The sequence below is a fragment of the Fusarium falciforme genome, chromosome 5, assembly GCF_026873545.1.
Source record: "Fusarium falciforme chromosome 5, complete sequence".
Classification (NCBI taxonomy): Eukaryota; Fungi; Ascomycota; class Sordariomycetes; order Hypocreales; family Nectriaceae; genus Fusarium; species Fusarium falciforme.
The window spans coordinates 1,200,345-1,227,480 of NC_070548.1; the positions used below are offsets into that span (position 1 = coordinate 1,200,345).

Here is a 27,136-nt window from a genome sequence, read left to right on the forward strand (position 1 = left end):
AAATAGTTAGACAATGAGTCTAACAATCTGGGTGATGAATTGTCTGTGATGGATGAGGTGTTGTTGATTGTCGCGTGTAAGTCGGGGAATAAATCTTCCGGCCCCGCGATTTGACAGCTCTGGCGCGCTTCACCAAAGCAAGGATTGGGAAGCTCTCCACGCGACGACTTTAGCTATCGTCATTTTCCTTTGTTGGCCGGCATCGACGAAGCCAACAATGTTTATTCGATAGTCGCGATCCAAATCATCGTAAACCTCTTTTATCCATACTCTCTTGACTGGGCAAAACATCATGCTGTGGCGATCAATCTAATCATTGACATCCTCCCTTTGATGACTTTTGCGACGCCGCGCCCACCATGTTCACTTTTTGCCCCCTCCAGGGCGCCCTCTCCGAGTCGCCCGCTTCGCAGTCCCTTCTTGAGCTTGATGGAGGCGTGAAAGTGCTGGTCGATCTAGGATGGGACGAATCATTCGACGTTGGAAAACTCAAGGAGATTGAGAAGTAGGTGTTGCTGCGCTCGCCGTTGCGAGGTGACGATGGCTAACTAGATGTGCATCCAGACAAGTCACGACTCTCTCCCTCATTCTCGTTACGCATGCGACTGCATCTCATCTCGCTGCCTACGCACACTGCTGCAAGAATATACCACAGTTCACACGCATCCCCGTATATGCGACACGGCCTGTTATCGACCTTGGCCGCACCCTTATTCAAGACCTCTACAACTCGAGCCCTGCTGCGGCGACGACCATCCCACAGAGTTCACTGTCCGAGACTGCCTACTCGTTCGCCCAGACCGCTACGACGGCGCAAAACCTCCTCCTCCAGTCCCCGACCAACGAAGATATTGCGCGATACTTTTCTCTAATCCAACCGCTTAAATACTCGCAGCCACACCAACCTCTTCCTTCACCCTTTTCACCACCGCTAAACGGCTTGACGATTACTGCATACAACTCTGGACATACCCTCGGTGGCACAATATGGCATATCCAGCACGGCCTGGAGTCGATCGTGTACGCTGTGGACTGGAATCAAGCGCGTGAAAATGTGTTTGCCGGCGCAGCTTGGCTGGGAGGTGCTGGAGGCGGCGGTGCTGAGGTCATTGAGCAGCTACGGAAGCCAACTGCGCTGATCTGCAGCAGCCGGGGCGCCGACAGGACTGCCCAGGCTGGTGGTCGTGCCAAGCGAGACGAGCAGTTGATTGATACCATCAAGGCATGTGTGACGCGAGGAGGCACGGTTCTTATCCCTGTGGACTCGAGTGCTAGAGTTCTAGAACTATCATACCTGCTGGAACATGCGTGGCGGACAGACGCTGCCTCTGAGGATGGCGTGCTGAAGGCAGCTAAGCTATACTTGGCTGGCCGCAACATGTCGAGCACAATGCGATATGCCCGGAGTATGCTTGAGTGGATGGACGATAGCATCGTCCAGGAATTCGAGGCCTTTGCTGAGGGTCAGAGAAAGGTCAACGGTGCTGGAGACAAGAAGGAGGGGGGACCATTCGATTTCAAATACCTACGACTGCTTGAACGAAAGGCCCAGATCGCGCGACTACTGAGCCACGGCTTTGAGAACGTCGAGACGGAGGGACGTGTGATTCTGGCGAGCGACAGCAGCATTGAGTGGGGATTCTCTAAAGACCTGATCAAGGGGCTGGCTAGAGACTCGAGGAACTTGGTCATCCTGACAGATAAGCCAGGTCTGTCAAAAGACGACAAGCCATCGATTGCGAGGACGCTCTGGGACTGGTGGAAGGAACGCAAAGACGGCGTTTCGGTGGAGCAGACCAGCAGCGGAGACAACATCGAGCTTGTGTATGCTGGTGGACGAGAGTTGGAGATTCGTGAGGCTCAACGACAGGCACTGGAGGGTGACGAGTTGGCAGTCTACCAACAATGGCTGGCAACTCAGAGACAACTCCAGGCGACACAACAGAGCGGTGGCGCGGCTGGACTTGAGGCATCAGCTGACGTCGTTGATGATGCCTCGTCGGAATCATCATCTGACTCTGAAGACGAGGATGGTGAGCAGCAAGGCAAGGCGCTTAATGTTTCAACAACAATCGGACAAGCTGGCCGGAAGAACGTTGTTCTCAAGGACGAGGACCTCGGAATCAATGTGCTCATCAAGAAGAAGGGCGTTCATGACTTTGACTCGCGCGGAAAGAAAGGTAGAGAACGGACGTTCCCTATTGCGATCCGCAGGAAGCGCCATGACGACTTTGGAGAGCTCATTCGGCCCGAGGATTACCTCCGCGCAGAGGAGAAGGAAGAGGATGGCCAAGATAACGCCAACATGGAGGCCACAGACGACAAGCTCGGCAAGAAGCGCAGATGGGACGACGTGGCCAAGAACGGAGCCGGAGCCAACAAGCGTCAACAGACCACAAGAGCCGGCTCTGTTGATGATGCTGAAGCTGGCGCAGGCGACGGCTTTGTCCCCGATGAACTCGACAATGTGGAGGATATCGAGCCTGAGGAGCCAACAGGGCCATGCAAGCTTTCATATCAGACCGAGACCGTCACAGCCAACCTACGCATCGCGTATGTCGACTTCAGCGGTCTGCACGACAAGCGCAGTCTCAACATGCTGATCCCGTTGATCAAGCCCCGGAAGCTCATCCTGGTTGGCGGTGGACGAGACGAGACACTCGCCCTGGCTGAAGACTGCCGTCGAGCTCTGGGAGGCGATGCCGCTGACGGCGATGGGTCAAGTGAGCGTACAGTCGATGTGTATACACCTGAAATAGGCACTCTGGTGGATGCCAGCGTTGACACCAACGCTTGGGTCGTCAAGCTCGCCGACTCTCTCGTCAAGAAGATCAAGTGGCAGAACGTTCGCGGGTTGGGTATTGTCACCATCACTGGCCAACTTCTAGCCACCAAGCTTGACGACGCTCCAGCGGGAGATCAAGACGCAGCCAACAAGCGTCAGAAGACCGAGGAAAGCTCGACAACAGCCCTCAGCACCGTCGTGGCGTCTCCCATGCCTACTCTTGACGTCCTCCCCGCCAACCTTGTCTCGGCCGTGCGATCTGCCGCCCAGCCGCTACACGTGGGTGACCTGCGTCTTGCGGATCTACGACGTGCCATGCAGTCTGCGGGACACACGGCTGAGTTCCGCGGCGAGGGTACACTCGTCGTCGACGGAACCGTGGCAGTCCGCAAGACGGCGACAGGACGTGTCGAGGTGGAGAGTGTCGGCATGCCCACTGCTCGCCGAAGCACGTTCTACGAGGTGCGCAAGGTGATTTACGACAACCTGGCCGTCGTCACTGGTGCATAGAGGCACTCAGCGACGTGATGGCTGAATACTTGGTTGACGCTCAGAAAAACAAAGGGGGCATGGTCAATGGGATAACACGTTTTTTCTTGCACGTTACAAAAGACGAAGGTGTATTTCTCTTTTCGGGACCTGGAGTACGTTGGAGAGGATATATGCTCTTGGAGATTGGAGAGGGATCAAAGATGAGGTAGATAAATGATAATCCAACAATGGGTCTTATGAGATGTACTTTGACTTGACTTGACTTTTGCATGGTGGACTGGACTATGTGTGCTTGGTTGCTGGCATACGTTCCAGTTAATGAAAAGGGGCTCACGTATCAGCCCTGGCTATATGATAGAACAAACCCAATATATTATGGCTAGGGAACAAGTCACATCTCAACATCCCGACATGGTCAAGGTTTGCCAATACAGTTAAATAGTTCCATCACAATATATTACAAGCGAGAAGCCTTGGAGTGCGACTCTGAGATTGTCTGTCGTATAATGAATGATGCGCCTCAACGCCTGGCCGTACAAGTTTCTATCCCAAGATACCCAGCATTCTCTCTTGCCTGGAGTAACCCAATCCCATCTCCTTTTTCTTTCTAAACTCTCAAACTCATCTTACAGGTTGCATAGGCGCCATCTCATACTCTCCATTCCCCCTTCCACCCGGCACAGCCATCTCCTCCTCATCCCTCGGCTGCTCCGTAACGGTGGTTTCTCCAGCGGTAGCAGGAGCACCAGCAACGGGACCAGATTCAGGTCCCGTGGCTGCCAGGATTCTACGGCCGCCAAAGAAGACGGGCTGCAGCTCCCGGTACCGGCAGCCCCAGATGCCCAGACCCACGGAGAGGGCGGCCGAGGCGAGCATGGTGAACCACCACATGGCGTGGCGGGGGAGGCGGCCGCTGTAGAGGGTTGCGACGACGAGGTGGAGGAAGTGGACGGTGAGGGCAAAGTCGGGGACGAGCTTGGATCGAGCGACAAGGGCGACCATGGCGACGGATCTGTTGAACTGTTAGCAACTGTATGTGTAGGAAGGGGGGGAGAGAAGAAACTCACATGCATAGTCCTCCGTCTAGCAACAGCACAAACGCCATGAGCCATCCATGCGTGGTATCCCCCCTAACACCCTCCCATCCAAACAGCAGCGTGAAGCTGAACCCCGTACCGGCGACGAGCGCAGTAAAGACGAGCAGGACCAGCGCGGAGAAGTAGTAGATGACCTGCAGCGTCGCGATCTGTGTCGCGATCTTGAGGGGCGCCAGCTCCGCCAGGGCGCCCGCGCGGGGGGGCTTGCGGCGTCGCGCCATTATTTCGATCTCTTTATTTCAGCTGGAAAAGGTGTTGGCTTGTGGTCGCGTGTGATGGAGTTCGTTCGGTATATCGAAGTTGTTTCTGGAGCTTGAATTAACAGCCCCTGTCGATCTCGCCTTTCCTACGTTCTCACTCTGAGTAAAAAAAATCCCCACTCTTCAGAGAACGAAATAAACACCAGTTAATTAAGGAAAGACGAGCATTAAATCGAAATACGTAGAATCACGCGAAATGAAAAAAGAGGTTGGATTCGAGGTTGGGGTACGTATGAGCAAGGCAAGGGCAAAGGAAGGGACATGTTTCCTTCTTCTTGGGGTCACACGCACCAGCCACAGCCACAACTAGGCTTCAAGCTTTCCCCATGCGCTAAACCCTTTTGTGATTCACCGCTTTTGATTCTGCCGCTCCGACTGAGCCGGCTCTCGTCATAGGTTGATTGATGCATGTGCTCATGAGATTTTGAACTCCAGTCCATCCCACCAAAGGAAACCCACCACAGCTGGGGAGCTTACCATACAACGCTCTTTAATCAACGATCAATCTCAATACAACAATCGACTCCTAAAAACAAATCAACCTCTCCTCGACCAATTGATCCTCCCCCTCCTCACATACACAATGGGCTTCTGGCCCTTCTCAAGCGACACCCGCGGGGACGCCATCCGCTCCGGCGCCGCCATCCCCAACCGCCAGGAGCGCAAGGCCTGCTGGGCCGCCCGGGACGCCTACTTTGCCTGCCTCGACGCAAACAACATCATCGACGCTACCAAGGATGCCTCGGCCGCAAAGAAGGCCTGCCCCGCCCAGAACGACGACTTTGAGCGGGACTGCGCGGCGGCTTGGGTAAAGTACTTTAAGCAGTGGCGCGTCGCCGACATTCAGAAGAAGAGGAGGCTCGATGAGCTGAGGGCTCAGGGTGCGCAGGAGATGACTGTTACTACGAGCTTTGCTCCCGAGGGTGGCGTTGGTGAGAAGGGCAAGGGCGTCGAGGATATCCAGGATATGTTGGACAGGAAGAAGGGGAGGTAAAAAGACGAGATGGATAGAAAAGAGTCTAAGAGCCAAGTTGGAACCAAGAGACGCCACGGGGCCTTCAAAAGAAAATGTATTTATACCATTGTACACTAACATGTCATCACCAGCTCACCAAAACCTCATGTACATACAACAAAATGTACTACTACACTACTGTTACTGTTACTTCAGCTACCTTCCAGGCTGATTGATATAACGCGAGTCTTATCCTACCCTATCTATCTATCCCTACTACCTAATCCCGCCTGCAAAAGCCCTCCCAGCTTGATACAACCCAAAGAGAATGAGTATACGACGCAAAAAGGAATGAAGTCGAATAAAGGGGTTATAAGAAGTGAAGACTGATGATCAAGAAAACTGAAAAAAAGACGAGTAAAAACAAACAAACTGTAAGCGTGCTCACTGTGGTGGTATCATCCATGTTCTTCTTTTTTTGTAACAAAAAAACACCCATATCTGCACATTCTCTCCCTCTCTGGATGCCCCTGAATACAGGTCGGCCTTTTTAACGTGCAATGTCCTTCCTCCTCGCCTCTCCCTTCTCCCTCATCCTCTCCTCCTCTCCGCTCTTTCGTCGACAAAGGAAAAGGAAATAATAAAACGGAAAGATGAAGCTGCTTTCATGAGCGTAGCTTGGTATGCCAAAAATTGTCCAAAGGGAAATAATAGTTTGTGGTAGCAGGGAGGCAAGGAAAGAAAGAAACCAAAACAAAAGAGGTGCCGCCGTATGTCTCGCCTTTCTAATGCATCGTTTGTGGTGTGGTTGTGGTAGATAGATGATGATGATTCCGTCTCTCGTCAAGCTTCTGCGCTTGCGTCGTTCGCTTTCTTTCTTAATCATGAAGCCGGCCGTCTTTTCCTCCGAGCTGGGTTGCCACATCTGACCATGGTAGCAATCTATGCCACCATTCTCACCCCGCTGTCGTTCGTCTCCCCCTTTCTTGGGAGCGGCGGCAGTTCCTTGTCGAGGCTATTTCGCAGCATCGAGACATGGTCAACAGGTCCGGTTCTGTGGTTCACCCCGGCATATCCGCTGTCGGCGCTGTCCGGCTTCTGGTATCCCGACTTGGGTGGTGTAGGAGGGGGCGCCCTTGTCGGAGGTAGGCTCTTGTTCATATCCTTGGGTGGCGTCTCGGGTCGGCTGTCGTCTCGGCCATTCTCGCCTGCTTCCTCAACAACCGGCAGGATGGGCTCATGCTGTATCGAGTCACGCGCGTCACCTCTGGAACCGGCAGTCGTCAGGACTCGGTCAGGCGCCTGGTTCTCTGTGTGCCCGTGCCTCTCTGCCCGCTCAGCTTCCCTGCTTGCCTTTTCTACTGTCTCTTGAGCTTCCGGAGAGCGAGGACCAGGGGGCGGGGGAGGAACATGAGTCGGCATGGGTGGGATGGCTTGCGACGACCTACGACGCGAATTCCAGCTCGAGACCCTCTGGCCCGATCCTTGTGCCTCGATCATTTCCTGATCTCTCCTCTCGGCTTCCCGATGAGCCTCCTCGGATGACATGGTCACCCCTTCGATGAAATGGTAGAACCGATCACCATACTGGTCAGGCGGTAGCGCCGAGATCTGTGACCTGTCGCTCGACAATCCCTTCCAGAAGTGCTCAATCTTCTTGATTATTCCGTACTGTATCTCATGTTAGTCTCACCCTTGCGAATGCCAAGCTCAATACTCACGTGAGTCAGGCAGTCGATGACTCCCAGGTAGTAAATCTCATCCGCTGGGCTGTTGTCTTCGTGGGTTGCCCTGAATCCACCATCATCTTGGTTAAATACGAACCCGGATCGGTTGTGACCCTCCTCCAGCTCATCCGGCATCTTGTTTGCCGATTGACCCATGGGTACTGGTCGCTCCTGACGGATCATCTGCCGTAGTTCCCTGGCCTTTCGCGCATTCTCCAACTTGGACGGCGTGCGGAGGAGGACCGACGCAGGGTCGTCATCAGGGGCTTTCTCACCACCAGGGTTGAAGACCTGCAACGTCTTGTCACGTAGATTCTCCTCATTGCCCCGCGAGACATCATGGATGCCAACCAGTAGCGAGTAATCCATGATCTGAAGGCGTTTTAGTAGAACAACATCCCTCTGAAGTTGTTCCAAGAAGAGTTGCTTCTTCCGGATGCCTAGCTCCAGGTTCCGCTGCCGCCTCATCCAGTTCAGATCCTTCAAGGTCGCACGTGGGTTCTTCTCCAAATCCTCCTCTCTATAGTCTCGGCCGATAGTTGATCCCTTCAGGTCAAAGGTGGTGTGAATGTCTCGGTGTGGTGGGAACAGGTTGTTCATCACCACAAAGTGGATCTTTTTGCCATAAGGCATCTTGACTCGGTGCAGGCCGTAAAACTGCGAGAGAAGCGTGTTGGGGTTCTCCTTGACGTGCTGGTAGTATTCCTTCAAGATCTTTCGGAGAAACTTGTGCTCGGCGTGGTGGATTGTCTTGATGATGTACTTATAATCTCGTGAAAAGTAGAAAAAGCTGCCACTCTTGCCAGGAGAACCAAGCTCTGACAAGATATACTTGCCCGTGAGGGACATGAGGTAATCGGCAGGGTCCAGACGGAACAGTGAACGTAGACGGCGGAAAACCCAAGGGGCGTAGTCCTTGAACTTGAAGTCATACTTGGCTGATGGAACCAGCTCATTACCGGCACTGTTGACGTCAGCATATCGCAGAGGTTAGTGTCAAGAGACAACCTACATATCAAATGTCGACTTCTGCTTAGTCTCAAAGTCGGCATCAGTCAATTCCCGGTCGAGCTTTGCATTCGTCCGTGAGACTGATACTCGAATGCCCGTCAACATGTTGTAGGCCGTTACCCAGTTGGCGTGGGTCTCGTCCACCTTGGTGCCGACAATGACGCGTTCGTCATCCTCCTCTTCCTTCTTCCTCCGCTTGCTGGCCCGCTTTGCCCGTACTGCTTCTGTCCATCGGAGGGCGTCCTCATCTGGAATGATCTCATCTCGGGGTGCGTCCGACTGCATCGATCTGGTTGGTCTTCTACCCAAGCTCAGAGATGGCCGTCGGCCACCAGTCGCAGGAGCGCCGGTCGGAGAGAAGCGGCCACTGGCCTGTGCCGTATCCATACCATCCCTGGAGCCTCGACCAGGTGTATGCTTTGGCACGTCGAGTGTGTTTCTCTGCTTGAGGCCGCCTGGGCCGGGAGCCTGAAGGAGTCCTGGCGACGAACCTGCAGTGTTACCAGAAACGTAGACGGGCGGGGATGACAACCGGTGAGCGGTGGTTGGCAATGCTGTTTGCGATTGTGAGCCACGCGGCTCAGGGGGGGGTGGAGGGGCTGTGGTCGGGGCATCGAGGCTCCTGCTCGGGGGCTTTTCATAGGTCTCCTCCGCTGGGGGCTCAGAAGGCAGAGGTTTTGATAGTGTGGTGGGATACTGATGGCCGTTGCTCGATGTCATGACGGGGCCGGTACCATTAGTATCGGCCGAGGGTCGATATGTGCGGTCGGGTAGAGTCGCGGTGCCATTGGGCATGGGCTTTTGGCGGAAGACGTCGGTTTCGTCATCTTGGCGAGGAGGGTAGATGGCTGTAACGGACTGGCCGTTGGAGATGGAGCTCATGCTCGTGGGCCTCGTGCCGTTGCCATTCATAGGCGTCGGCGTGGGCTCGGAGACGTCGGAGGCGTGAGTGGATGAGATGGAGCTCTCGTCGAAGCTCTCATTGATGGTGTCGGATCGGGTGTGGCGGATGGAACCCCCATTCACCCTCTCCTTGGTGGTCGCGAGGCCGAACTGGTTTGTGGGGTCGAGGTTGACGATGTCGGGGTTGTTGGAGAAGATGGCCGAATTGTCCTCGTTGTTGAGAAACGATGGCATTTCGAGCGGGGGGTCGAATGAACTCGCTGGAGGCCAAGACCAGCGAGCGCTGACGCGGTTAGATGCTACTGGTGTGAAGCGATGCTGGATGAATCCTGGCTCGTGATCGGGGAGGTGAGGTGGCTACGTTTGTCGTCGAGATGCTGTCGCTGTCGAGGTCGTCGTTGTCGAAGGCAGTATCTCGCTCGGTGTCGGGTTCGCCCTTTCGATCCCAAGCTCTCAGTTGATACGACAGTCGAATGCAAGAATGAGCAAGGCAAGGTGCGAGAAGAGGGAAATTGGGTCGAGTCTCTGCTGGGCGGGCGCGCAGGGTTCCTTGGCGGGTCGACCAATAAGACGGAGCTAGGCAGGGACGTTGCGCTGGAGAGGGGGTCAAGTCGAAGCGAAAGCCCAGGAGGTGACAAGGAAAAGGATAAATCGAGAGGCGCAGGCGTGATTCGGCGACGGAGGGAGGGGATTGTCGTTGGATGAAGATGATGGGGAAGAGGGGATGGAACCGGTTCGTATACGGAGTTCCCAAGTAACGTACAATCGGGGGTTGAGCTGGGAGAGGTGAGGTGAGGTAGGTGTAGGTGAGAGAGAAGGTAGGTAGAGGTGGTGAGGCTGGGAGAAGCGCTGGCTGCCCGGGCAGGGAAAAAATGACGGGACGGGACCTGGAAGTTGCCAGTGCAAGCAGCCCAGCAGCTCCTGCCTTCCCTGGCATGTACCTAAAACTGGAAATGAGGCGCGTCGGGGGTGTACCCAGGGGAGGGAAGGGGGAGGGGAGGGGCGGATGGCCCGGGGGGAGATGGATGCCCTGAGCCGTGCGTGGGGCCCTTCTTTTTCCACTGGACGCAGCGTAATTCAGGGCACTCTCGAAGCGCTGAGTCTGTTGCAGTGCAGGGCGCTCAGCCAACCTGGGCTGGGTCCTACCCAGTCCAGTCCTGTCCCGCCAAGAAAATGGGTTAGCTTGCGTGGCAGAATGTCCTTTGCCAACCCCGGCGAGCGTGGTCTTCAAGGACTTGAAGGCTTGGCCTAGTCTTGGCCACGGGCTTAGCAAGCCGAAAGTTGATGCTCCCACGCTTGGCTTGACTTTGGCCTGACGGCGTCTTCTCGTAGCGTCCTCTCGATTGCATGTGTGTGTGTGCCGTCCCGTCAGCATCAGCACCAGGAACGCCATGAATTCGTATAATACAGAGAAGGACTGCATGTGCGTGTGTGCGTAGTTACGGCTCATATCTGGAGCATGGCTCGTTCCATCTGGCTCGTACAGTCTGTCATACGGATCAAACGGGATCCTTGCCAATGCTGTGAGGTGAGGTAGTCATGTATGGCTACGTAGGTACTGTATCATCCAGCGCCCGTCTCATTCCAAGCCCTCGTTCCAGACGAAGCCAAGCAGAATTTCTGGGTAAGGGGTTTCAAACTTCGGGCTCACTCTTTCACCAAGACATGAGACGACCTTTTCTCGATCACGAGGATTATTCGAATTCGTTCTCGATATCGATTTCGATAATTTGACAGACAATGCTCATCAGCTTCGCCTCCCATCCCCACCAGCTCCATGTATGGAATCACCCCAGGCACCGCGCGCCGTCCTGCTAAGCCACGGGGGGAATCATGGAGGACCCGCCCGGCGGTCGGCTCCAGCTGACGGACATTACATTTAGCAATGTTGATGCTGTCTCGCCATGTCTGGCGCTTTTACTTGGCTGGACAAGAGAGAAGAGTGCCGGGCGCAGTCTTTTGTCCTACTTTACGCGCCGTCTTTTTTTCTATTCTCGTCCCCTCCCATGAATTGGATGAGATAATGCATAGCAATTGAAAGTCGTAGTGAGAACTGATCGACAGTCCCCTGTTTTTACGGCCACGCTGATTTACAGAAGATCATTCTCGTTTTTCCAAGTCTTTCTTGTTCCAAGACATTTAGACCCCCTGACTACTTTTTTTTCTTCTTCACCGCTAGCATATTCCGTCATGGATGCCCTAGGTACCGTTATGACACCCAAGTGCTTGGCTTGGGGTTCCATGGGTTTGTGTTGATTACTTCATGTGCCCAACCCGCGATATTGCATTGGTCCTTGGCACCACCACACCACGGCCAGAGTCAGACAAGAGACATAGAGACCTTGTTATCTCCCTCTGTCGCTACTTACCAACTAAATCCGCAATGGTTCTCTGTTCTCACGTATTCTCCCGTCAAAAATCGACCCTGGCCCATGACCCTGCCACTGATGGCATGTCATGACCAAGGCCAAGCCCGTCACACAACCAACACTCAACACGACCTCTCTCTCGCTACTGTTGCTACGTCGATACGCGGAGAGCCTCCCCGGTCACTCTCGCTCTCCCATAGCAACACGGCGCCTTATTTTTTCCCCAATTAATAATTTAGTTTCCCCCCCGCACATAGTGTCCTTTGGCTGCCTCTTTTACTTTCTTTTCCCATCTTACCCCTGGCCTGGGTTAAGCTATCTCCGATCCGTCCTCGAGCACGGATCTCTCGGGGTCCGCGAGGAATGCGGTCTTCCGTGACAAGGTGTTCGTCTCACAAAAGGTGTCTCCACCGGTTGCATGATGGGACACGGGATTCAAAACAAGACGTTGCTGCTCGAGGTACCATTAATTGTCCGAGTTCAGCATGTCAGAGAGTCTCGTTGAGGAAAGGGGGAAACACGCAGTGAGCCGCAGATCGTGGACATGCTTTCGGGAAGCACTGCCATCCCGAGACCAAGGATCATTGAGCCGCTAGCTACAGTAGTGCCCTATCGGCTGGCATAAATGGATTCGTGGCTGAGTCAGTCAGATCTACAAAGCAACATGCATGCACATAATACATAATTCTCACGACAGCCTCACGCTCGTATCGGATCCTTTGACTTTGCAGCGTTGCAAAGGATCCACAGGCAAATTGTTAAAGGCCATTGCTCATAAAGGGGGCGCCTTTCATACAAGGTAAACAAATTATTGTAGAGTCTTACATGACTTGAAAACACTCGGACTACATACTATTCGGCTCTTTCGACCTAATGTCAGATTTCTCAACCATCCTCTTTTACCCCCAATCTAGGAACCAGCACCTACTCTTGTGTGGCTTTGATCCTTCACACTCCACTGTGTAGCAACAACATCTTCAGTCCAGGCAATGCACGTCACATGTCAAGTTCAAACACCATGATTCCATCCATCATCGACACGAACATCATGTGCACAATCGTCCAAACTTGTTGAGACATCAACATTGAACGTCAGGATGCCATCTGTCAGCTTCCCAACAACACGTCAGCACTCAAGATTCAACATGACACTTCGCATGAGAGAGAAAATGGAATCTTCCATTGCTATGCTCAGATAAACCATCTGCCTCACCGGCCCCAGCCATGCCGTCACCAAGACGCAGCAACCCTGCATCCTGCAGACATAAGCCGAGCCGGTTCGAAAGTCATAGAGTCCATCCAGTGTCCCTCTCAGAGATTTTTTTTAGTTTGTTCTTCTTTTTTCATCGTTTTCGTCAGCTTGCTTGCCGCTCACCAGCAGCAACCTCCCTGGCTCCATCCTCGACCTCGTCGCAAGGAGAGCAGTCCGAATCGAGGCCATATCTTGTCTCCGGATGGCCCAGGGAGGATCAGGTGTAAAGATGATTCCCAAAAGGTATCATCAAAAAACATCCCCCCACCCCCCAATACTTCTAGCAGAGCCCACGTCCCATCTCATACGAGGTCCGTTCGTCTAACGTAGATTTGTCGTCAGGGTATCATTCCCCCATGCCTTCCGCAGAGGTGCCGTTCAACCCACAAGACCTCCACAGAAAACCACAGCCCTCAAATGCAAACCGGGGGCAACGCCATCCTGCACAAAATGCCTGGAACGCCCCGAGTCTCAAAAAGCCCTCCGGTCCCTTCTTCCCACACCGTGGCCGTGCCCAGCCCCAAAGCAGGCATGTCTACCGTAGTCGATGCCCAAAGAACACCTTTTCCTTTGCATCTTCCAGTCCCGCTTTCCCTTCGTCATCCGTAGATATCATGAACCAAGCCGAACAGAAGTCAAAGCCGATGGGTATCGTACAGACCGACAAGTTGAGTTGTTTGTTTGTGTGTGTAGTCGCAAAAGCAGAAGCTGATCTACCGGTCCCGTAGTGTGTGGACCGTCGAGTCTGTATCGCAAGTGTGATGATGCCTGAGAAGGGCAGATGAAAGAATGTTGGGTCGTCGTGCACCATCAGCGATGAAATCTGTTCCGCCGTTCCATCCATTCGCCAGAAATGTGCGAATAATGTACAATCCAACCATAAAAAACAGCCCAATACGAGAAAATCATGTCGAAATGTCAACCGTTACCCCGTCTCCCCACCTAACGCCATGCATATGTTTGTGATATTAGGTTTGGGCTTCACGGGGCGGGCCGCGACCTCGTCCGCCTGCGCCTTGGCCGCCACGACCGCGATATCCACGGCCTCGGCCACGACCCCGTCCGCCTGAGAAGTGCTGGTTGTTGTGCTGGGCGCTCTGGCTCTGCCAGTTACCCTGTCCCTGTTGAGGCAGACCAGCCTGCTGTGCCTGCTGGGGCTGGAATGGTTGCTGTTGCTGCGGCTGCTGAGCCAGCGCAGCGGGCTGTTGGCCCCTCTGGAGGTTAGAGATGGGTCGAGGAATAGACTCAGGGTTCTCGTAAACGTAGAGGGACTTGTCGATGCTGGCGGGGATGGGCTGAATCTCAGTACCCAGATCCCTTTCAATGTTGTAGAGGTTGAAGCGGTCGTCCCAGTTAATCAGGTTAATAGCCAGACCCAGGTGGCCATAACGGCCGGATCGACCAATGCGGTGCAGATACGTCTCTGCATTCTTGGGAAAATCAAAGTTGATGACGACATTAACCGCCTGGATATCAATACCTCGGGTGAGCAAGTCGGAGCAAACAAGGTTTCGGCAGACACCGTTTCGGAAATCGTGGAATACACGGTTTCGAGCATGCTGCTGCATCTTTGCGTGACTGTAGAAGCAAGAGTAACCTAGCTCAGTGATTTTCTTGGCAAGCAGCTCGACTCGGTTGGTCGAGTTGCAGAAAATAATGGACTGGTTGATTTGGAGCTTAGAGAAGAGCGTGTTCAAGCAGTGGACCTTCTGCTTCTCTTCGACAAAGGCGTAGTATTGGGTGATACCCCTCAGGGTGAGCTCGTCCATGAGGTTGATCTCATACGGGCTGACCATGTTCTTGTCGGAAAAGTCCTTGACAGACAGAGGGAAGGTGGCGGAGAAAAGCATGACCTGGCGGTCCTTGGGGTGGAATTGGAGCAGTTGTTCGATGACGGGAGTGAACTCAATGGAGAGAAGCTTGTCGGCTTCGTCCATGATGAACATGGGGCACTCGCTGAGGTCGGCAACGTTCTTGCCAGCGAGGTCAAGAATTCGGCCGGGGGTGCCGACGACGATGTGGACGGGATCCTGCAGACGGATAATGTCATCTCGAAGACCGGTACCACCAGTCGTGACCATGACATTGACGCCGAGGTGCTTGCCGAGGGTCTTGCAGACTTGCGAGGTCTGCATGGCAAGCTCACGTGTGGGGACAAGGATGAGGCATTGAATCTTGGAGACCTTGGGGTTGATGCGCTCCAACGCAGGGATGACAAAGGCAGCCGTCTTGCCAGTGCCGTTCTTTGCTCGTGCAAGGATATCTCGTCCAGTTAATGCGACAGGAATAGCCTCTTCTTGAATTGGGGAGGGCTTTTCGAAACCAGCTTCGAAGATTCCCATGAGCAGGTCTCGCTTCAGGGCAAAGTTCTCAAACTCGAGGCCCTTTGTGTTTGTGACATCCTGCGAGGCGCCAGGTCAGAATGCGGGGGGGACCATGCGCCAAAGGGGAATCGGGTGCATACCTCTGTTTGTTGTCGGTTATCCTTGGCGGGGAGGTTCAAGTTCTTCTTCCAGTCGTCATTTCCAAGGGGCAGGCCATCACTGCTGGGGTCAGCGCAAGCTCACACACGAGGGCCGCGAGGGCGGCGCAGCGGACCTGATTTGGGTAGATTTCAGCTTGTCTGCTAGCTGATCCGCCATTGCGCTAGTGAGATCCGTCTACGGATCGAGGGAGAGTGAGGAGGATGATATTATATGCAAAACAGCACAGAGGTTGACCTCTCAAAGGTGCTGGTGGCGCGAGGGGAGGCAGCAGTTGAGGAGCTGCGAGGGTTGATTTCGTGTCGTGTGGGGGGAGGTGGGAGAGGGCCCGTCCGGTTGCACTACCCGGGGAATGGAATCGAAGCGGCTTTCGGGGAGGGAGAGAGATGGGGTATTGTTTCTTTCGCTCGTGTCAGGCGCGCAGCCGAGATCGCGTGGGTATTCGTGGTCGTGGAGGGAAGATTGTTGTGAGTTGGTACGTAGTTTTTGAAGAAGGGGAGAGAAGTTGTGAGGCAGGCTCAGGTTTAAAGTTTGAAGGTGAAGGTGACGCTGGTGTGTGCCTCATGGCGGCGGAAGGCCCTGCATTTCCTGGGTCACGTGTTTACCTGCGGCGGGGCAGCCCGGTTTTGGTTGTGGTCGTGGTCGACTCACTGACCTGACCTGAGGTGAGGTGGGCAGGCTTGGCTTGGCAGATCGATCAGCTGGTCGGAACTTGCCAAGGGCTGAATTGGTTGAAGGAGGCGGCCAAGGCAGATATTCCATACAAGGAGTGGTATCGGTTCGTGGCGTGTTCGCGAAAGCAGAGGGGAAACTCTATTCGGTAAAAAGTCATGAGGATGGATGCTTATTGAACAGGGGAACGTGCTGCTCAAGCTACAATCGGCCTCCTTGAAGCTACCTTCAGTGGTTGCAAAGCTCTTCAATCTTAGTGTACGCCTTATGCTCCTCGATCTTTACCTATCTTCTGGCCAAAGTTCATCCCCAGTCTCGGCAACCATCCAGAAACAGTTCGCATCGCGGCTCCTGGCATCATGACGTGGGAGGGGCCAACCAGGGGCCCTGGAATTGACTTCTTGATCTCGCTTGACCAGGGCAGTTATGCCTTCACTTCAACAGCTGTCATGCCACAAATCCTGTTTCCATTGGCTCGAATAAAAGTAACCATTCTTCTTCGCTCTAACTGGGCCACATTGTATCTTGATGTGGCTGGCTATCCAAACTCCAGTATAATAATCTTACAAAACCAATATAAACATCCTACAGCTTCATCATAAGCATTCTAAAGCTTCATACCCATGGCCTTGGCCACCCTCAAACTCTGCCTCATGCTCAGGTCCAGCATAATCTCCTCGCTACCACCGGGGATAGCATACGCCCTCACATCGCGGTACAGTCTCTCGACCTTGGCGCCCTGGCCACCGCGCGAGTAGCTCAGACCACCAAAGATCTGACTGGCCTCGCGGGCGCAGAACTCAAAGGTCAAGGTCGACTGGGCCTTGAGGCCGGCGATGGGGCCTCCCAGCCGCAGCATGGCCTCGGTCTCGCCCATGCGCTCGCACTGGTAGATGAGGTTCTCGAGCCAGTTGTACGAGGCCTCGATCTGCCGCGCCATGTGCGCCAGCTTCATCCGGATCACGGGGTGCTCAATGAGCTTCTTGCCAAAGGTGCGTCGCTTGTTGGCGTACTTGACCGACTCCTCGTAGCAGACGCGGGAGAAGCGGAGGGACTGGATGATGATGCCCATACGCTCGTGGTTGAAGTTGGTCATGATGACTAGAGCCGTTAGTATAGGTACAGTCTTGAGACTCGGTTAGAAAGCTTACCTCGGAAACCCTTGTTCTCCTTGCCAAGCAGGTTCTCAACGGGAACCTTGACATCCTCAAACGTGATGTACGTTGTGCCAGACGAGTGCACACCCTGGCAGTTCATGCGTCGTGTGGTGACACCCTCACCGCGCTCAATGAGAAGCAATGACACACCATTCATACCATTCTCTCCCGTCCGGACAGCGGTGGTGAAGTAGTCACACCAGATACCGTTGGTGATCCACTTCTTCTCACCGTTGACGATGTAGTGCTTTCCATCCTCGCTCAGCTTAGCCTCGCAAGTCAGGTTGGCGACATCACTACCAGCATCTGGCTCAGTAATAGCCAGGCAGATGCGCTTGTCTCCGTTCAAGATGCCAGGCATGATGCGGTCCTTGAGCTTCTTGGAGCCAAACTTAATGACAGGGGGGCAGCCAATGCCGAAGCCTCCGATGACGTTCCACACGAAGCCGCCGGATCCGGTGCGCGACAGCTCGTCGGTGATGATCATCTCGTGGAACAGATCCCACTTCTCGGGGGGCACCGACTTGACGCCCTGGGGCGCGTAGTTGGTAGGGTACTTGACGCCGAGCAGACCGGCCAGGTAGCCTCGGCGGCCCATCTCCTTGTAGATCTCCTCGGGAACCTGCTTGGCCTCGTCCCACTCGGTGACATTGGGCTCGATCTCAGCGTCTATCCATTCACGGACCTCGGCGCGAAGGGCAGCATGAGTCTCGTTGAAGTAGGGCGAGTGGTACTGTTCAAGTCAGCATTGGCTCAGCACATGGGCAAGGTACAACTCACGTTCTGGTACCAGCTAGGATCGCCAAAGGGAATCTGATCTCCATAAGGCTCAAGAGCGTCCGCCTCCTCACTGCTGGAAGCCGCCCTCTCAGCAGCAGCAACAACCTTGGGTGTAGCCGCAGGGGCGGGAGCGGGCTTAGGCTCGGCCTTGGGCTCGGGGGCCTTGGGCTTGGTGTCGAGGGATCCGACCTGAAGCTGCTTCTGGTACTTCTTCAGGATACTCTCGTTGTGGTACTTCCAGAACTGCTTGGACGCGTCCTTGCCGGCGACGCGCTGGAGAATCTTCTTGCCGCCTAGCTGAACGTTAGAGAAACGGTTCATGCACGCGTCTGTGGAGTGCAGATTGAAACTGTTCGTGGCGTCTGGAGGCGCAACGTAGAGTTAATGGAAGCTTTGCTCACCTGGATGGTCATCTTGAAACTTGGTCACATCGTAGACATCGCCATCGACAACAATGTACAAGTCTCCAGGCTTGTTATGCGACGCAACGTCGCTCTTGGTAAATACCTGGGCCATCTTGAGACTCTTTTTCAGGTGTTGATGATGTTTGACGTGAGAAAATGTGAGATTCCCAGGGTTAATCTTACAGGGAAAGGCGCCAAGAAAGTCTAGAGGTACACAATAGAGAGAGGGAAAAGGGAAGAAGAATAGGAATCAAGAGATCTTGCCAGGATGGTTTTATCTTCCCCACGATCCATCCCCCTTTTAAATTCAGTTCGGCAAAAACGTACACAGTCGACAATCACATGTTGTCCGGAGTGTGCCTCCACCCCCAGAATAACCCCGTCTAGGTTTCCATTTCCCCATACTTGGGGTCTCTTTCACAGGCTGACCTCTTCTGAGAGCAGGTCATGCATGAGTCGTTCGCGGTACTTCTCGATGCGGTCATGGTCATGTGCCCTGCGCCTCGCTCTGACTGCGACAAGAGAAAGCATGTGAAAGCCAAAGCCCGCGCCGCGCAACAAAAAAGAACAAAAGTCAACCTGCTTACTAGCGCCGAGAACCCTCGTGGCGACCCTGGGGTGTGTCTGTTGATGTCATGATAGGACTGTGTGGGGATGCCGAGGTTCGCTCTCCCTGTCCAATCGTACGTCGACAATTGCCAAAGTCTCCCCGAGGCTCGTTCCACGACTCGCTTGCTCCTCCACAGGATTCGGGCGCCATGTGTAAAACGAGGCCAGGGACCGAGATTGGGGATGCGGAGAAGATGCAGGGTCACTCAGTCGGGCTCGGGCATGCGTGATTTTGGTCAGCAAAGAAACCTGGGGAAGATGAATATCCACCATTCGTTGGGTCATCATCTTTTGAATAGCGTCAACTCGACACATGAGCCTTCCATAGCAGAAGCATAATAATAGCTAAGCAGCTGGGCCTTCCTCTCTTAATCCCAGGTAAATGCACACCAAGATAGCAATTGACCTCGATCATCACGCAGGATGTATCCGTAGCCTCACTCCGCACGCCAAAACTCCGATCCCGATCCCGGCCAAACCAAGCCTCTACCTTTTCAGTCCTTTCGTCCAGTCCAGCACATTACTTCTCACCGCTCTCGAGTCAGGCACCTGCTTATGCGGCTCCGCGGGGCTTCGCCTTGGCCGCCGCCTTGTCCTTCTTCTCCTGCTTGAGCTTCTTCTTCTTTTCCTCGTTCTTCTCTTCCAGCTTTCGCTTGTGCGCTGCCTTCTGCGCATCCGTCTTGGGAACCGGCTTGAAGAAGCCCTCTAGACGAGCTTGTTGTGAGCTCTTGAGGTTCTTCTCTAGACGGGCGCCTCCGCTACGGACACGATCCTCCGAGAAGCCCTTCTCCGTAACGAGGAACTGCACCAGGCCCTCAATGTCTGGCTTCTCCCACTTGACGTCGCATTCGGGGTCATCGGCCTTTCTCACATCGGGCTCGAAGAACAGATCACGTGCATCCTTGTAGGGCCAGTCCTCGGGAAGCACATACTTCTTCTTGGGGTCCTTCTCCATCGCCTCGACAATCTTCTCCAATGAACCGTGATCACGGATCAGCTTGAGGGCAGTGGTAGGGCCGACCTTGGGGATAGGATCGAGATAATCGCAGCCGAGAAGGATACAGAGATCCACAAACTAGGTAAAACAGTCAGTAAAGGAAGGGTTCAAGGTGAGTAATGTGACGTACCTGTTTGCGCTCCATGCCAAGCCCCTCAAGAACCTTCTCCAGATGGATCTCTTGAATGGGCTCCTTTCGCTGCTCACTGAATGTGAGGTGGCGCAACAGAATGGGAGAGTTGAAACATAGAGTGTCCATATCCTCACTGGCTGCCGCATACACCTTGCCAGCCTGCGCCAACACAGCACATTGGGCCTCAGCTTCAGTGGGCGCGATAATGAAAGGGATGCCCATGAGCTTCAGCAGGCGCTGGCACTCGGCGTTGTGCTCTCGGGTGACACGGACAGTTCGTCGTGAGAACTTCTCAACCTCCTCTGCTGTACCCGTCTCCTTGGCTTCCTCGAGGCCCTCCGTAGCCTCTTGCTTACGCTGGAAACGCTTCGCCAGCTCGCCAGACTTCAGCTTAGGGGGCGCACCATCGAAGACGTATAGAGGCTTGATGCCGTTGTCGACCATGCGGAGAGTACGGTAGAACATGCCCATCAGATGCGACGTCGTCTCGCCGCTGTCGTTCATGAGCTGCTGACCATCGGATCGTACGGCGATGAGGAAACTGTAGATGCTCATCGAGGCATCCTTCAATAGTCAGCATTAGGACTTCACCACGCCTAGAGAACGGGGTATCGACTTACGATGGCGACCTTTCGGCCAAACTGGTTCTTGATCTCACCCTCCTTGATCGCATCTGGAGCTTCCTCCTTGATGATCTGGAAGAGCTGCTTAATACCCATCTTGGCGGCTTTCTTCTCTGTGGATGCGTGTTGGATTGGTGAGGGAGAAGAGAGAGGTGGGTGTTGCCTGAGAGTGAAAAGTCGAAGAAGGAGGGAAGGGGCGCAAGTGGGAGGAAACTTCAATTGTCAGGAGGAAGGAACTTGACGCGTGCGGGAACGTCATGACGCGCCCTATCGCGCCGAAATTGACAGGGATCTTAATTGACCCCACACCGTGACCTCCGCGCCCTGCACGTACATTACGATTCATATGCGTTGTTCATGTTGTCAATTCAAAATTATTCCTCTCTAGATAAGTCGCTCATATTTCCCACTCAGCGAGAATTGCCACCGATGACGCTGTATGCGGATGGTCTGTACCAAGCACTCGCTCTCGTAGGACAACGCAGCTTCGCATCAGGGCTAAAGCATCTCTGGTACGGCCTTGGTCGTCCCAGGTCACGGCCAGATTGTTCATGCTCCTCAGCGTCTCGGGATGCTCCTTTCCCAGCACTCTCTTCCTCGTCTCCATCACTCCTACCTGTAATTCTTCCGCCTCCTTCCATCGACCTTGGTTTCTGTACGTCGACGCTAGGTTTTCCATGGTCGTCAGCGTATCGGGATGCTCCTTTCCTAGCACTCTCTTCATCGTCTCTATCACTCCCACCTGTAGCTCTTCCGCCTCCTTCCATCGGCCTTGGTCTTTCCAGGTCATAGCCAGATTACTCATGCTCATCAGCGTATCGAGATGCTCCTTTCCTAGCACTCTCTTCATCGTCTCCGTCACTCCTACCTATAGTTCTTCCGCCTCCTTCCATCGACCTTAGTTCCAATATGTCGACGCCAGGCCGGCCATGCTGGTCAGCGTGTCTAGATGCTCGTCTCCTAACATGGCCTTCCTAGACTCGACTGTCCGTCAGTGCAGCTTCTCAGCCTAAGTGTTATAGATCCCTTGGCTCTGGCAAGGGGTTAAAGTACTACTGAAAGCGGAGGGTAAATAGCTAACTCTAGCAGCTATCTCGTTAAAAGAAATATAAGTCATAATATAAAAGAGGCATATAAAGGTAATCTAAAGTCTAAGTTACTAATTCTATCTAATAGCTATTAGATCTGACTATTTAAGAGCTAGACTTATTACGTAGGGTACCCTTATGGCTAGATTATATAATAATTACTAGGGGCCCTAAAAGCTCTACTATCCCAATAAACTCTAAGTCCTTGCTCTCCCTATCCTTCCCTCTTAGATCTAATAGCGATATATTCTATAATAATATTCCGGGTATTCCTTAAACTCTATAATTCCTTTTATCTCTTTTCTATAAATACTTAATTTCTTAACCCTTTTATTCTCCCCTTTTAATCTCTAAGGCTAATCTAGTATTTATTTTATTCCTCATCAAAAAAATCCTAATCTTAGTTAATCTTACTATCCTTAGGTCCCTTAGTCTTATTAGCTAGCTTAGCGGGTTTAATAATGCGCTTCTTATTAGTTTTAGCGGGTAATTAGCCGAAAAGAAAGGCCTTAGTAATACCTCTATAGGCCCTAGTATTACCGCGGGCGGCTAAGTATTATAGCGCTAGAGTTTTATACTTATTAATTAGATCCTTTAAAACTAGGATTAGCTTTAGCTTATAAATAGGTATTACTTATTACTTAGCCGTGAGTTATTTCTTAACTTTAGCGGTAATAATCTTTTAAAGCTTAGCCTTAAATCTATTAATAGTCTTATTAAAGTTATTAATTACTTTTTTTATATCTTTATATATAATAATTTAGGCTACTTAGTTATTAATTTCCTAATAATAGTAAGTAGATTTATTACTTAACTTATTAACTTTTTTTATTATTTACTTTTATTTGCTATTTATTTAATATATTTTTTTAATTAATTAGTTATAGAGATTAATTATATTTATTTTTAGCTTATTAACCTCTTTTAATATAATAATTAACTTAGTAGTAATATTAATAGTGACTATAGATATATTATTATTAACTTTAGTCTAGTTGCTATTAGTTTTAGTTTTAAGGTATCCCTTAATTTTAGCTATCTAGGAATAGTATATAGTTTAGAGGTATCCTGAGATAATTTTATTAGTTATACTATAGGGATTAATAAAATAAATAAGTATAAAGTTAGCTTAGTTAAGGAGGAATTTAATATACTACTTTTTACTACCCTGGCTAAAGCTATATCTATTTATGAGGTAGGCCTTTATAGCGTCTTATATATAGTTCTTAGTTTTATATACTAAGTTAGATTTTCTCTTAGTTTTTTTATATTTAATTCTAATAGGCTTATCTTTATTATTAGGCTTACTATTATTATAGTATTTATAGATAAGGTTTTTAAGATAAAGGTATTATTTATAATATAGGTAAGTATTATTAGCCTTAGGGTAATTAAAACTAGGCTCTTTTCTTGCCTAGTAGTTTAGGTAATTTAATTAGAATTTAATATTAAGGTACTAAAAAGTATCTTACTTAGTCTAGACCTTTTTTATATTAGATTTTTTAATAGGCCTATTAATTTTAAAGTTAGTATAGCTTTTTATTTAATTAAATTTATTCTCTTTATTATTATTATTAATAGCGTGGCTATTTATTAGCTTATTAATTTGCTATTAATATTATTAGTAAGATATACCTTTAATATTACCCTAGGGCATATTAGGAAATATATATTAGCTACCCTTTTTAATAAGGCAAGGGGCCTTAATTTCTTTAAGATTAAACTTATAATTAGACTTAGAGTTATTTATAATAATATTAAGGTTCTTTTAATTAGGATTATTATTATAGTTACTAAAAATATTACTAAAATTAGTTATATTACGTTTAGTTATAGCGGTAGCGCTACTTTAGTTAATATTATCTTATATAACTTTGTCTTATTTAATATTACTTTTACTTATATTAGTTATAAGGTTATTAATTTTACTCTTAGGGCAGGTAATTTTAGTATTAGGCATTAGAGTTATTATTATAACTTATATTAGATTTAGTAATAATTAGTTAATTTCGTGAGAGCTAATTATTAATATTATTAATTTTAGCGGTAAGTATATAGGTTTATTAGCGGCTAGTTAAATTTAACCTTACTAATATAACTAAGGTTTTATTAGTATAATATAAGGTAAAAGATTAAAAAAACTTATATAAGGCTAATAAGTTTTATATATTTGTTTTATTACGGTAAATTTAATTATATTTATTAATTGTTTTTATTTTATTTTTACTTATCTTTAGCGCTAAGTTTATTTACCTATTATATCGCATATTTAGGGTTTATTTTTCCTATATAGGCGCTAGATCTTATATATCTACTTTTAGTAAAAGTTCTACCTTAATCTTATCTTTATAAAGTAATATTAACTATTAAAATTAATATAAAAAAAAATATAATTAAAAGTAAAAAGGTTATAAATAAAGGAAAAATATCTAAGGTTTATAGTCTTATATTATCTCTCTTATTATTATATTTAATATAGTTTATTTATTATTCTTCTTTTAGATTAAAGGATTTAAGTATATTTCTTTTTTTTCTCTTAAATTTATTCTCTTAGTTTATTAGATTTACCTTATTTTATGCTTTAACTAGGCTTCTTATAGTATTCCATAGTTTAGGTTTAGTAATCTAGTTATTATTTTTTATAGTAAAGCCTATTTATCTAATTAATAAATCCTAAAATAGCTTTTTATTCCTCTATTAAATTTATTATTATATAATTCTTTTTACCTCTTAGTAGTTTATAACCTTATTATTATTAATTATAATAGGAGCTAGTAGGGAAATAATATATTAATAAGGGTTATCTCTTTAGGCTAGTTTCTATAGATAGGTAATTAAAATAACTAAATAAACCTTTTAATATTTTAGGAAGTTAAGCTTAAAGGCTTATTATCTAATTTTACATATAACCTTATAAGGTTTAGCTCTTATAGGAGACTATTTCTTTTTTAGCTTCCCGGGTAAGTAATATCTCTTATATAGTTATAGATAAATAATATTACCTTCTTTAATATTAATTTCTTTATACTTTATATTATATTAAATTTTAGTAAGTAATACTAAAATATTAATAAGAAATTCTACTTCCTTATAATAAATCTTATATAATACTTTTAGTATTTATATATTAATCTCTTTTTTCTTAATTCTAAAGCTAGCCGCGAGGTTAATAAATCCTTAAGGATAAAAACTATAAATTAAGTTATTTAGTACCCTCCTAATTATATTTAATACCGCATTATTAAGGTTATATTATAATAATAGTAATAATATTAGCTATAATATATCTAGATTTATTATTATATAGTATTTAATCGCTATTTTAATTATTTAATTTTTTTTTTTTAAAATCCTATTAGTTTATAAATAATATATTATTAATATAAAGAAATTAATTCTTAGAAAACTAAAGATAGCTCTTTAGATCTAAGATATAAATTTTAGATCTTAGTTATTAATAATTTATATTAAGATACCCTAATCTAATAATAATAGCATTTAGATAAGTATAATCGCCTAGTTTTCCGCTATATATAATATATGCCTTACTAATAATATTATCTTTTTTAAAAATATATAATTAATAAGGGCTAAGTAGTTAAGCTTATTATAGCTAGTAATAGCCTAAATTATCTTAGTTATAGCTACTTCTAGTAAGTCTATAATAAAATTAAGGGTAATTATATAAAAAGGCTATAGTATTACTATAATTAATTATAATTCCCCCTAGGTTAGCCTTTTACTTATTAAATTCTTATAATATACTAGGTAATAGGCGATATAGCTATAAATTATTTTTAATATTTAATAAAAATAAATAGGGTTTAATTCTTATATTATATAGTTAATTCTAAAATAATACTTATTATTATAGATTAGCTTAAGGATAGGTTTAATAAGTAGCTATAGGATATATAGCCTCTATTTCCCTTTATATCTTATATAATATAATAGATCTCCTAAGAGCTCCTATGGTTAGAAAAGGACTATCTTTAGTTATTAGTTTTAATGCCTTAGGCTCTAGATATCCCTAATATAGTCCTATATGCGGCCTAGCTTTATATTCTTATTATACCTTTCTATAATCTATTAGTAAAACTTAGGGGTAAATCTAATTTATATTAACCTTATTTTTATTAGCGCTACTATAAAATCTAATTTATTAAAGCTACTTTTAGTTATTTTTTATATTAGGTAGTCTTTAATTAGTAATCTTAAAAGTATATCTAAGATAATATTAAGTATACCTAGTATATAAAAGATTTATAGGTTAAACTAGGATAAGTAATTAATAGCTTTAATTAGTTTTAGGTTAGCTTTATTAAAGTTTATTATTTTTAGCGAGGTATAAATAATAATACTCTTAGTTATTATATAATTTATAATACTATTAACTAGGTATTAGCTAGATTATATTAGCTTTTTTATTTTTTAAATCGCCTAGGCTAATATAGCGACTTTAGCTTTTATAGATCTATATCTAGCTTTTACCCCTAAGGTTAAGTAAGAGAAAAAGCTAATAGGCTTTAATTTTTTATTTAATATATCTTTCCCGGGGATTATTTCTTTATTTTATTCTTTTTTAATCTAAAAGATAAAAAGCCTAAATTTATTCTTATAAGTATTAATTTTAAAAAATAATAGTTTCTTAGGGTTATAATACTATAATATAAATTATTTAATAAGAAATTATTATATCTTATTAAAGGTATTTCTTTTTTTTTTTATAGGTATAAAGGCTACCGCTAAGGCCTTTAGCCTCTTAATTAGTTTTAATACTTTAGCTAATAATTTAGAAGTAGCTTTAATATCTTATAAAAGCTATATTTTATATTTAAGGAGAGGGTATATCTATATATTATACTATAGTATCCCTTTTTATAGGTATCTAGTTATTTTAATATAAGTTTTAAGGATAATAAGATTAATTAGGTATATTATTTTAGCGAAAGTATTAAGTTAGTCTTATATCTTATAGAGATTATTACTATTAATTATATATCTAAGTAGCTTTACTATATTATACCTTATAAAGGATTTATTAATAGCGATTTTTAGTTAGTTTTTATTAAATAGCTTTAGTATTACCTCTAAGTGCTTAAGATATTTCTTAAAGGTATTAAAAAAGATAACTATATTATTAATATAGATATATATAAATATATAATATTTTAGGAATATATTATTTATAAATCACTAATTAAAAGTAAGGGAATTCTTAAATCTTATTAAGGCTATATTAAAGACTTCTAGGCTATGGTTAAATATAATTATTATTTAATTATAATATATATTATAAATAGGTAATTAATAGAAAAACCTTATATTATTAAATATTA

General features: G+C 47.7%; 8 protein-coding genes across 8 annotated transcripts; 2 read left to right on the forward strand and 6 right to left on the reverse strand.

Moving 5' to 3' along the window:
• Positions 1-359: 359 nt before the first annotated feature.
• Positions 360-3,295, forward strand: NCS54_00661400 (Cleavage and polyadenylation specificity factor subunit 2; the record flags this gene model as incomplete). Its single annotated transcript, XM_053152064.1, has 2 exons — positions 360-505; positions 565-3,295. 2 exons carry the CDS (start codon positions 360-362, stop codon positions 3,293-3,295), a joined length of 2,877 nt encoding a protein of 958 aa, XP_053008039.1.
• A 603-nt stretch (positions 3,296-3,898) lies between these two features.
• On the reverse strand, positions 3,899-4,595 carry NCS54_00661500 (Hypothetical protein; the record flags this gene model as incomplete). The annotated part of the gene is made up of 2 exons (XM_053152065.1): positions 3,899-4,289; positions 4,345-4,595. 2 exons carry the CDS (start codon positions 4,593-4,595, stop codon positions 3,899-3,901), a joined length of 642 nt encoding a protein of 213 aa, XP_053008040.1.
• A 622-nt stretch (positions 4,596-5,217) lies between these two features.
• Positions 5,218-5,628, forward strand: NCS54_00661600 (Hypothetical protein; the record flags this gene model as incomplete). Its single annotated transcript, XM_053152066.1, has 1 exon — positions 5,218-5,628. One exon carries the CDS (start codon positions 5,218-5,220, stop codon positions 5,626-5,628), a length of 411 nt encoding a protein of 136 aa, XP_053008041.1.
• A 903-nt stretch (positions 5,629-6,531) lies between these two features.
• Positions 6,532-9,464, reverse strand: NCS54_00661700 (PIPK domain-containing protein; the record flags this gene model as incomplete). Its single annotated transcript, XM_053152067.1, has 3 exons — positions 6,532-7,260; positions 7,311-8,280; positions 8,329-9,464. The coding sequence occupies 3 exons, from the start codon at positions 9,462-9,464 to the stop codon at positions 6,532-6,534; spliced, it is 2,835 nt and encodes a 944-aa protein (XP_053008042.1).
• A 4,355-nt stretch (positions 9,465-13,819) lies between these two features.
• NCS54_00661800 (ATP-dependent RNA helicase DHH1) lies at positions 13,820-15,493 on the reverse strand (the record flags this gene model as incomplete). Its single annotated transcript, XM_053152068.1, has 3 exons — positions 13,820-15,253; positions 15,316-15,394; positions 15,450-15,493. The coding sequence occupies 3 exons, from the start codon at positions 15,491-15,493 to the stop codon at positions 13,820-13,822; spliced, it is 1,557 nt and encodes a 518-aa protein (XP_053008043.1).
• A 1,120-nt stretch (positions 15,494-16,613) lies between these two features.
• NCS54_00661900 (Cytochrome b5 heme-binding domain-containing protein) lies at positions 16,614-18,459 on the reverse strand (the record flags this gene model as incomplete). Its single annotated transcript, XM_053152069.1, has 4 exons — positions 16,614-17,107; positions 17,158-17,896; positions 17,944-18,236; positions 18,345-18,459. 4 exons carry the CDS (start codon positions 18,457-18,459, stop codon positions 16,614-16,616), a joined length of 1,641 nt encoding a protein of 546 aa, XP_053008044.1.
• Positions 18,460-19,509: 1,050 nt separating this feature from the next.
• NCS54_00662000 (Flap endonuclease 1) lies at positions 19,510-20,916 on the reverse strand (the record flags this gene model as incomplete). Its single annotated transcript, XM_053152070.1, has 3 exons — positions 20,707-20,916; positions 20,084-20,650; positions 19,510-20,031 (listed from the first exon to the last, which is right to left on the reverse strand). The coding sequence occupies exons 1-3, from the start codon at positions 20,803-20,805 to the stop codon at positions 19,510-19,512; spliced, it is 1,188 nt and encodes a 395-aa protein (XP_053008045.1). The 5' UTR covers positions 20,806-20,916.
• Positions 20,917-21,106: 190 nt separating this feature from the next.
• Positions 21,107-21,559, reverse strand: NCS54_00662100 (Hypothetical protein; the record flags this gene model as incomplete). The annotated part of the gene is made up of 1 exon (XM_053152071.1): positions 21,107-21,559. One exon carries the CDS (start codon positions 21,557-21,559, stop codon positions 21,107-21,109), a length of 453 nt encoding a protein of 150 aa, XP_053008046.1.
• Between the last annotated feature and the right edge of the window lie 5,577 nt (positions 21,560-27,136).